The following is a 10,312-nucleotide window of genomic DNA, read 5'->3' as shown; positions in this document are numbered from 1 at the left end:
GAAACTGCAAGGGTCTCTTAAAGCCTAGGCCCAGAAGTTCCAGAAAACTATTTCTACTATATTCTCTGTTGGTCAAAGCAGGTCACAAGGCCCATCTCAATTCAAGGAGAGGGGAAATAGGCTCCACTCTTGCTGAGAGGTATGACAGAGACAATGTAAGAGGCATCATCTGTGATGGGAGAGGTGGGTACAGCCATCTTTGGAAACAAGCCACCACCGAGCATGTGTTTTGGCAGAGGCCTCTGCCGGGGCCCCAGAGATGTGCTCCCCGTCAATGGGCTTCCTGACAAGGCTGAGATAGGAACACTTGCCTGAGCGGGGATGCCCCAAACCTACGAGCTACAGGCCCAGCTCAGCCACCGCCTCGCTGGGTGACCTTGGGGCAGTCCCTCGCTCATCAGTAATAATTGACTAAGCACCTATCACATGTCGGACCCAGAGCTAGGCACTACGTCCCAGAAGTGAACAGGCCAAGTCCCCATGGAACTTTCAGTGTGGTGGAAGGAAAAACACATAACTAGACAAACCGATGGCAGAGTGTGACAAGCAGGAGAACTGCTGGGAGTGGGGCTGGAGCATCTCTGAGGACAGAGGGGCTGGGGTGAGACTGCAGTACAGAGAGCTGGCAGTGAGAAGGTCTGCCCCATTCAGGGACCTTGTTTCCTCCTCCCAACAGTGAGTCCTGCCTGGGGCGGGGCGGGGTGGGGTGGGGTGGGGTGGGGTGAGCACGCAGGCATGGCACTGAGAGAGCTGGGTCTGCTGCAGCCTGCTTCTTGGCCAGCACTGCTGGTGCAATGCCTCTGGGGAGAAAGATCAGGAGAAGCAGCAGGAAAGGCCCAGCCTCCTGGGGACCCTGCAGGGGCCCACCCCTGGGCCTCTGCCCCGCCATTCTGGGCTGCTCTGGGTTCAGCCTTCCTCACAGGGTTGGGAGAGGCTCTAAGCCAGCGAATTAGTCACGAGACAAATCACTTCCTTCTGTTCTGCGCCTTTATTACTGCGTTCAGCCCTGATGTTGGGCACTGAGTGGGGCCTGTACCATGCCAAACACAGTAAATCCCCTCTGCCTCAGTTTCTCCCTCTGCGCACAGGGAGGAAAGGCTCCCCCTGCTCCCTTCACTGGGATACTGTGAGGTTCCAAGGCCTGGGCCTTTCAGGCCCAGATGTGGTCCTTGCCCTGAGGGGCTCGCCATCGGTGAGGGGGCCTGTGCCAGGGCCCAGCATTTGCAGCAGACGTTAGCAGAGAAGGGCAGATGGGTCACAGCCCAGGGACCAGGCAATGTCCACAAGCCTCTCAGCCATGGGTCTGGCTTCACCAAGCTCCATCCCGGAAGTGGACAACGGGTCCTGTGTGGGGCAGGGGCATCCACATCCCCACTTCTGGGGAGGCTTCTGTGACTTATTCATATCATAGTCCAAGGGGCCCCCAAGCCTAGAGGGCAGGGAGCCGGGCCCCCTCCTTTTCAGCCTTGGGGTCTTTGCTGAGGGCCAGGCTCAGGGTAGGAGGGCCAAAGCCAGAGGGGCAGCCCCACAGGGACTGGTGGCAGAGGCCTGGTTGTGCCACGTAAGGAAAGAGGGAAGTTCACATGGAGGAGGCCGCCCAGTCCACTCCAGAAGGGCCACGAGGTAGGTAGGTCAGCAGACACGGCAGCCTTGTCCAGGTGCGGCAGGGGGGCCACTGTCGCTTCTAGCATCCTTAGCTGGTGGTGTGCACTGGGGGCTCCGGGGAGGCCGGGCGACTGAGGCTCACGCCGGGAAAGCTGGCAACAAAGCTGTCCCACCTTTTCCTTACCTGCTGGAAGGCAGACGGGGGAGGTCAGGGCCCATGCCACGCCTGAGTGGTGGGCTTCAGTGTCATTCCACCTATAGCCACAAGGTGGGGGTAGACCCCAGGGAGAGAAGCACAGCGCTCTAGTGACCCTTTCTCTTAGAGGGAGGAGGCAGGGGCCAGGAGCCGGAAGCTCCCCACAAGGGGGTCCCAATCTCCACCCCCCCAACACCCCCCCAGCCCCCACCCCGGGTAAGAGGGTCACAGTATTGAACTCCTAGGCAGTTGTACTGGCAGATCCCTTGCCTTCTGCCCCATTCACCCATCCAACACACTGTCAGGTTAATCATCTTGAAACAGCATACTGTGTGTCACCTGCCTGCTCTAAAACCTTCAGTGGCTCCCTAGTGCCTGTGGGATAAACACCAAAAGCCTGCTGCACCCTCTGAGATACAGCTCTGGAGTCGCTGTCTCTCCAGCCTCATCTCCAGACAGCTCTGTTGCCACCTTGATCCACGGCCCTGCGTGGCTCTGCCTCTGAACCTTGGCCTCCCTGGTCCCTCTCCTTGCAGTCCCTACCTGCCCCCAGTGGCCCCCTTGGTCTTTCCACCCTCGCCATACCTGTCGGTACTGCCTCAGCCACGCCCGGCTGCCTCCTCTCTGGGCTTGGATTAGCTGCTCTGTGTCCCCCAGGCCCCTGGGCAGCCGCTCCTGAGCAGGGGCATCCAGCCCTTCTGTGCCGCCATCGAGGTCCTGAGGCTTGGACTTCTCACGCCCCTGTCGGAGGCTCAGCACCCTGCGGAGTTGGCCCTCCATGGGCCTCCCCCTGGGCTCCTGGAGTTTTCCATAGCTGGCTCGGGGGCCTCGCAAGGACTGGCTCCTCGGCCCTGTTCCCATGGCTCTGGAGGCCGCAGGGCAGGACGGCTTCAGCCCCTCAGGAAGCCACCGGCCCTCTGAGATGGCCTGGCACCTCTACACACCTGACAAGAGATCACCTGGGGCAAAGGTTAGTGCTGCTGAGGTGGCCCTCATAAACCAAAGGGCAGGCCACAGGGACTGAGCATCCCTGAGTCACCTCCCCGTGGCCTCCCCACCTTCCCCCGCAAGGAGTGCAGGCCAAGGGGCCGGATCATATTGCCTCTTCCTCCTCCTCTCCAGGCAGCATTCCCTGACCACCCCACCCCTAAAAAGTGTGACCTCCTCTGAACTCCTGTGGCCCTGGCCCTCAGTGACACTGAGCACAGATGGCTTGACAGCGAAATAGAGTCAGGCTGTGTAGGACCAGCGCAGCTCTTGCCTGCAGATTCATAGACAGGAGGCGGAATGGTAGCCACCGGTGGCTGGGGCAGGGAGGACTGAAGTCATTGCTTAATGACTATGGATTTTCAGCCTTTAGAAGATGAAATGAGGCTGGGCGCGGTGGCTCACGCCTGTAATCCTAGCACTCTGGGAGGCCGAGGCGGGCGGATTGCTCGAGGTCAGGAGTTCGAGACCAGCCTGAGCAAGAGCAAGACCCCATCTCTACTATAAATAGAAAGAAATTAATTGGCCAACTAATATATATATGTAAAATTAGCCGGGCATGGTGGCACATGCCTGTAGTCCCAGCTACTCGGGAGGCTGAGGCAGAAGGATTGCTTGAGCCCAGGAGTTTGAGGTTGCTGTGAGCTAGGCTGACGCCATGGCACTCAGTCTAGCCTGGGCAACAAAGCGAGACTCTGTCTCAAAAAAAAAAAAAAAAGAAGATGAAACGAGTTCTGGAGATGGGTTGCATAGCAGTGTGAATGTATGTAGCAGCACTGAACTAAATATGGCTGAGTCGGTAAATTTTATGTTATGTGTATTTTATTACACTTGAGAATTTTTTTGTGTTTTAAAGAAAGGAGCAAAAACAAGCAGGACAGCTGGTTGTAACAGGGACAGATTACTCAGGTGATTGTGTTTGGATGAAATGTGATTCACAAGGCCTGGCATATAGCAAGTGCTCAATAAAAGTGAGTTGGTTGTATTTATTATCATGGGCAAATCCCTTCCCCTCTTGGTCAGTCTCATCTGTAAAATGGGTTTTTTTGAAAATAAAATGAAATCATGAGTGTAGGTGCCTCTAAAGGTGAGAGTACCAGCCAGGGGAAAGAGAGGGAGGTCTGGGGCCAAGCCAGAAGATTCCTCAGAATTGAGGAAATCAAGGGCTGAAGGGACCTCATACATCTGCTCCACCTTCCTTTTTGTTTTGACCACTGTGTTTTGAGCATTTTTACTGGTTCTGAAGCTAATCCCTCTGCAGATTTCTTTTAAACCTCATGATAGTCCAATGAAGTGGGGATTGTTATCCCATTTTATGGATCAGGAAACTGAGGCTCTGTGAGATTAAACACCTGGCCAGAGAGCATGCTCAGTAAGTGGCAGAGCTGGGACTCCCACCCTGGCCAGCCTGGCTTTAAAGTCCACACTTCAACCACTCTGCTCTCTTGCCCCAGAGTCAGCAGCAGAGGCAGGACTGGAAGCCAGGTGTCCTGCCTCTTCCATGTCTGGACTGCTGCACATGTACCTGTGTTTGGGGTCAGGGATGTGCTGGCTGCGACTCCCTAGCCTTGTCCCCCTGGGCTTGGCCTTGGCCTCTTGCCTTCCACTCAGAGTTTCTGGGTCTTCCTTAGGTGAATGGTCACTTAATATCTGCCAGGCTCAGCTCCCAACCAGAGGACCTAAAACCAGTGTGAAGAGAATGCAAAAAGGGAGCCCTGACCCTCTGCCCCAGCCTGTCCCAAACACTGACTCTGATCTACACCTAGGCCTCTTTATTTCAACCCTGACCAGGCTTCTAATGTTTAACCCACAGGTCACCCCTGACTCTGGTTAAAAAGCCACAAAACCATTATACAGGTTTCAAAGTCCTCACCCCAGCACATGTAGTCAACTCAAATCCACACTCTTCATAGCAGTCTGTGCCCAGGAAGAGCTTGCTGACTCATGGACTTTTGAGATGTGTCGGGATGAGTCATTTGCTCTTTTTTTTTCTTTCTTCTCTTTAGTGTCCTAGACCTTCACATTCATCATTTGCTCTTGCGTCAAGCACATAGCTGCTGAATACCCTCTTGCCAAACATGCAGTCTTAAAACAATTTCCCAAATCCATTGAGGTGAGGCCAAAAAGAAAATATGTGCTCTTGTCCTTCCCTCCCTGCTGCCTTCCTGTCGTCTTCACCTGGTGCTTTAGTCTGTTTCGTGTTGCTATAACAGAATACCTAAGACTGGGTAATTCATAAACAATAGAAGCTTATTTGGCTCATAGTTCTGGAGTCTGGGAAGTCCAAGAGCATGGCACCAGAGTCTGGCAAAGGCTTTCGTGCTGTGTCATCCCATGGCAGAAGGCAGGAGGGCAAGAGAGGGTGAGGACAAGCAAGGGTAAGAGGGGACTGAGCTCTTTTTTTTTTTTTTTTTTAGACAGGGTCTTGCTCTGTTGTCCTGGCTAGAGTGCAGTGGTGTCATCATAGCTCACTGCAACCTCCAACTCCTGGGCTCAAGTGGTCCTCCTGCCTCAGCCTCCGAAGTATCTGGGACTATTAAGTGTGTGCCACCACGTCTGACTAATTTTCAAAAATTTTATGTAGAGACGGGGTTGCTGTGTTGCTCAGTCTAGTCTTGAACTTCTGGCCTCAAGCAATTCTCCCACCCAAAGTGCTATGAATTACAGGCATGAGCCACCGCACCTAGCCAGAAATTGCTTTTATCAGGAACTCACTCCCTGATAAATGGATAACTACATTAATCCATTCACAAGGACAGTCTTCTCTTAATGGTCCTCTAAATACCATTGCAATGGTAATTAAATCCAGCATCAGTTTTTGAGAGGCCTTTCAAACCACAGCACCTGGCAAGCTTTTCACTGTGCAAGTGGCATCTCCCCACAGAGTTTGCACTGACCTCTCTAGCCCACCAAATACACACAGCACCACAATCACACACGTGTGCCTTACCCCACCAGCCTACATGTCCCTTGAAGGCTAGGACAACATCTTTTTTGTCTCTGTGTCCCAGGACCCACTGCAGTAAATGGTCTTAAACATTGGAGACTATTTGTTGTCTATTACTATATAACAAATTATCCCCAAATTTAGTGGTTTAAAACAACAGATTACACTCTCAGAGGCTGAGGTGGGTGGATCGTTTGAGCTCAGGAGTTCAAGACCAGCCTGAGCAAGAGCAAGCGACCCCGCTTCTACTAAAAATAGAAATTAGCTTCATCTAAAAATATATAGAAACAGGCCGGGCGCTGTGGCTCACGCCTGTAATCCTAGCTCTTGGGAGGCCGAGGCAGGCGGATTGCTCAAGGTCAGGAGTTCAATACCAGCCTGAGCAAGAGCGAGACCCCGTCTCTACTATAAATAGAAAGAAATTAATTGGCCAACTGATATATATATAAAAAAATTAGCCGGGCATGGTGGCACATGCCTGTAGTCCCAGCTACTCGGGAGGCTGAGGCAGGAGGATCGCTTGAGCCCAGGAGTTTGAGGTTGCTGTGAGCAAGGCTGACGCCACGGCACTCACTCTAGCCTGGACAACAAAGTGAGACTCTGTCTCAAAAAAAAAAAAAAAAAAAAAAAAAAAAAAATATATATATATATATATAGAAACAAAACAACACATTATTATCTCATAGGTTCTGTGGGTCAGGAGTACAAGCATTGCTTAGCAGGTCTCTGGCACAGGACTGCTCAGGGTCTTTTTGGGAGTGGGCCTTCTTCCAGGCTCACTCTCATGGTTGTTTGCATAACTTGGTTTCTTGTGGGTTGTTGGAGTGAGGGCCTCAGTTTCCTGCTTGGGGGCTGTTGCTACCTGGGCTTCTCCAAAGAGCAGCTCATAAGGGGGCAGCTGGCTGCAGTGGGAGTAAGCCATGAGAGGGCAAGAGATGGAGAGAGAGACAGATGCCAGAGGCTTTGGGGTCTTAATCTCGGAAGTGACAGCCCATCACTTTTGCTGTATTCTGTCCTTTAGAAGCAAATGACCAAGTCCAGCCCACCCTCAAGGGGAGCAGATAACACAAGGGCCTGCGCCCTTGCAGGCCATCTTAGAGACTATCTGCCCCAGACACCTGGGACTCCAAACCTGTCACACTGCCAGAGTGAAAAGCCTTGCCCTTTCCTGTATTAGCTTTGTACCTTGGGCGAGTGGCTTAACCTCATGTGCCTACAATTCTCAGCTCTATAAAATGAGAATAATACCTTATTTTATCAAATCTCAGATAGAATCTATGGAAAGGTAGCATTCTTTTCTTTTTTCTTATATTTTTAAATTTAAATTTTTCTTTTTCTTTTTTCTTACAAATGACATTCATGGTGGATATTTTATAAACCATGAAGAGGTATTAAAAGGAGATATTCTCATGTACATAAAGAAAGGGGCCTTAAAAGAGATGCTAAGTGCTGAGGGTGCACAAAAGAGAGAACACGTCTGGCTTAGGGGTGGGGGAATCTAGGCAGGCTTCTTGGAGGAGGTGGTGTCAGCACAGCCTCGAGGGAAGGGAGGACTGGTACAGGTAGAGATGAGGTTGGAGCTGTGCAGGTGACCACAGCCAGGGAACACACAGGGAGCCCACCCTCCAAGCCCTTGAGAGTCACACCTTGAGGAAGGCAAGGGGCGGGGTGGGGTGGGGTGGGGAACGCCCTCCACTCTGGGAGCCTCACCGCTGCGATTGCATCTGCCCCCCACTCCGGAGCTGACACTCATGTTTCAGATGAAATTACAGGAGTGCAGTCAGTCACGTGCTGGATCCAGGAGAGTCAGGTCAGCAGATATGAGTCCCACCCTCTGTGGAAGCGGCCTGGGCCTCCACGTGCCCTCTGGGAGAAGCAGACAGAACTATACCCTAACGGTTAATGCTGCTAGATTTTCTCCTTGAAAACGTGACACCCACCAGAAGTAAGATGAGAGACTGTGCAGATATAGATGTTTAATTTAAAGTTGTTTTTTTTTTTTTTTTTTTTGAGACAGAGTCTCACTTTGTTGCCTAGGCTAGAGTGAGTGCCATGGCGTCAGCCTAGCTCACAGCAACCTCAAACTCCTGGGCTTGAGTGATCCTTCTGCCTCAGCCTCCCGAGTAGCTGGGACTACAGGCATGCGCCACCATGCCCGGCTAATTTTATATATATATATATTAGTTGGCCAATTAATTTCTTTCTATTTATGGTAGAGACGGGGTCTTGCTCTTGCTCAGGCTGGTTTCGAACTCCTGACCTCGAGCAATCCGCCCGCCTCGGCCTCCCAGAGTGCTAGGATTACAGGCTTGAGCCACCGCGCCCGGCCTAAAGTTGTTTTTGATAATTTGTCATGTGTATGTATGATATGGTAATTTATCTTTACTATTTGCCTGAGCAGCTTTTACAACAGTGCATCTTAGGGCCCTAGTTCTTCTACTTCAGAGCAATGGTACCAAACGCGTCCATTGTTTGGATTTCAGGTCCCTCCAGGAAGCCAACCCATCCCACCCAATGCTAGAACTTGGCCACCTTCTCCCTTGGAGAACTCAAAGGGAACAATAAATAATAAGACTATTATTTCAAAGCTGTTACAAAAGCTCCCATGTGCTCAGCGCTCCTGGATGTGGTCTCGTGCAGTGGCAGCGCTGGCGAGCAAGGGCCAGATTGCCCTGATATTTAGACAAAGCGCCGAGCTCAGGAAGTGCAGGGTCACAGAACCCGTAACACGGCTGCTCTTGAGTTTTTCCAGTACACAGGACCTGATGACTACTGATGGGGGTCTGCCTCTTCTCCTGCCTGAGCTCGTTTACCCATCAGTAAAATTGGGCTCACGGGTCTAGCCAGGGTGCCCAAAATTTCCCTTGTTAAAAGCACCAATATTCAGGCTCCACCACAAGCCCACTGCATGGACAGGTCTGGGCAGGGCCTGAGAAGCTGTCTGTACAAGCATGTCCCAGGTGGCCCTTATCTCACAATAAATCTTAGAAACACAGTCGCTCAGGGTCTTCCCCTCTGAGGACTGTGATGTTAGGACTCAAATTTTAAACCAAAACCCTTCCTTTGAAATCTGAATTCTGTACTTTCTTTTTTTTTTTTTTTTTTTGAGACAGAGTCTCGCTTTGTTGCCCAGGCTAGAGTGAGTGCCGTGGCGTCAGCCTAGCTCACAGCAACCTCAAACTCCTGGGCTCAAGCAATCCTCCTGCCTCAGCCTCCTGAGTAGCTGGGACTACAGGCATGTGCCACCATGCCTGGCTAATTTTTTCTATATATGTTAGTTGGCCACTTAATTTCTTTCTATTTATAGTAGAGACGGGCGTCTCGCTCTTGCTCAGCCTGGTTTCGAACTCCTGACCTCCAACCTCCAGCAATCCGCCCGCCTCAGCCTCCCAGAGTGCTAGGATTACAGGCATGAGCCACCACGCCCAGCCTGAATTCTGTACTTTCTTGCCTTCTTTTTTCCTAGTGTGACCAAGGCAAGTGGAGCAGAAAGAGCACAGTGGGTCAGGAGACTGGAGGTCCAGTCCTGGCTCGGCCCCTGAGGAGCTTGTGTGATCAGGGCAGAAGCCATTTCCTTGCTCTGAGCCCCAGTGTGCACACCTGTAAAATGGGCACAGCAGCCCTGTCTGCCTCACAGGGTTGTTGGGAGAACCAGAGGAGGGAGCTCTGGCCTAGAGAAGTGAGGCGGTTCCTCCTGCTCCTCTCCTGCTCTTCCTCCCCCATCTTATGGGCAACGGAATTGTCCAGACTGAATGGCCAAAGTAGGAGGAGCCGGAAAAGACAGGGCAGTCCCTGGGGGTGGGAAGCAACAGAGTTATAAAGGAGCCTGGGGACACAGCAGGGGAAACTGGGATTTAGGCTCCTCCCAACCCAAAACTGTACCTTGGTGGCCACAGGCAAGGGCACAGGGCAACCTTACACAGTTGTACAGTTTCCACACTGCACAAACACTCCTAGGAGTGCTTTGCCTGCTCAGTCCTGGCTGGTGTGGTGCTACCTCGGCCCCAGGCAGGGTCTTAGCACCAACTGCTGCCCAGGGGGAGGCCTTTTCTTCATTGTCACAAAGGCACAGCATAGGCTAGCAGTGGTTGAGTGTGGGAATCACTCCAAGAGCCCAAGTGGAGTGAGTGGCCTGGACCCCTTGAGGACATGGTGGGAGGGAAACTCAAAAAGGGCAGCAGAGCCACCTCTGTCCACCCCAGGGGTCCTGTACTGCCCCATCTGGCTGAAAGGGCCTTTTGTCTCGTCCTCAGGCATAAGTGGGCATGTTCACTGGGGGCCTAGCGGTCAGGTCTCCCAGCAGTCAGGCTACCAGAGGCTCAAGCTTCCAGCATTTGGTTAATATCTTGATAAGATATGTCTTTCTTATGACACGCTAGCAGGAGGATCGAAGGCATCTGATTTGTCCCTATGAGATCTTCAGGGTAAATCCTGGCTTCTGAGTCATAAATACAGGTGGCTATTCCTGGGCTCATGGCAACTGCTATGTTTCGAGAGACCCATGGTGTTGCCTGGGAGCCCCCATCCAGCCGGATGCTTAGAGCCTCCTCAGTCCTAACTGCTCCCGGCCTTCCCTA

The 10,312-nt window shown here is 52.2% G+C and overlaps 1 protein-coding gene across 2 annotated transcripts; it reads right to left on the bottom strand.

Annotated features, from left to right (window-relative positions):
* Positions 1-975: 975 nt before the first annotated feature.
* C4H11orf86 (chromosome 4 C11orf86 homolog) lies at positions 976-2,755 on the bottom strand. Of its 2 annotated transcripts, none has more exons than XM_076001244.1 (2): positions 2,387-2,755; positions 976-1,792 (listed from the first exon to the last, which is right to left on the bottom strand). In XM_076001244.1, exons 1-2 carry the CDS (start codon positions 2,660-2,662, stop codon positions 1,694-1,696), a joined length of 375 nt encoding a protein of 124 aa, XP_075857359.1. In that variant the 5' UTR covers positions 2,663-2,755; the 3' UTR covers positions 976-1,693. The 2 variants fall into 2 exon arrangements, with proteins under 2 accessions (XP_075857359.1, XP_075857360.1); XM_076001245.1 differs by having other exon boundaries at positions 976-1,789.
* Positions 2,756-10,312: the final 7,557 nt, after the last annotated feature.

Source organism: Microcebus murinus, chromosome 4 (genome assembly GCF_040939455.1).
Source record: "Microcebus murinus isolate Inina chromosome 4, M.murinus_Inina_mat1.0, whole genome shotgun sequence".
Classification (NCBI taxonomy): Eukaryota; Metazoa; Chordata; class Mammalia; order Primates; family Cheirogaleidae; genus Microcebus; species Microcebus murinus.
This window is presented reverse-complemented; position numbering and strand designations above follow the sequence as displayed.

What these genes read in the sequence shown, in the direction of transcription:
- C4H11orf86 (XM_076001244.1), bottom strand. Translation starts at nt 2,662, where the DNA reads ATGGGAACAGGGCCGAGGAGCCAGTCCTTGCGAGGCCCCCGAGCCAGC. An exon ending in GGCTGAGGCAGTACCGACAG is followed by an intron (nt 1,793 to 2,386) that starts GTATGGCGAGGG and finishes TCTGCCTTCCAG; the next exon opens with CAGGTAAGGAAAAGGTGGGA.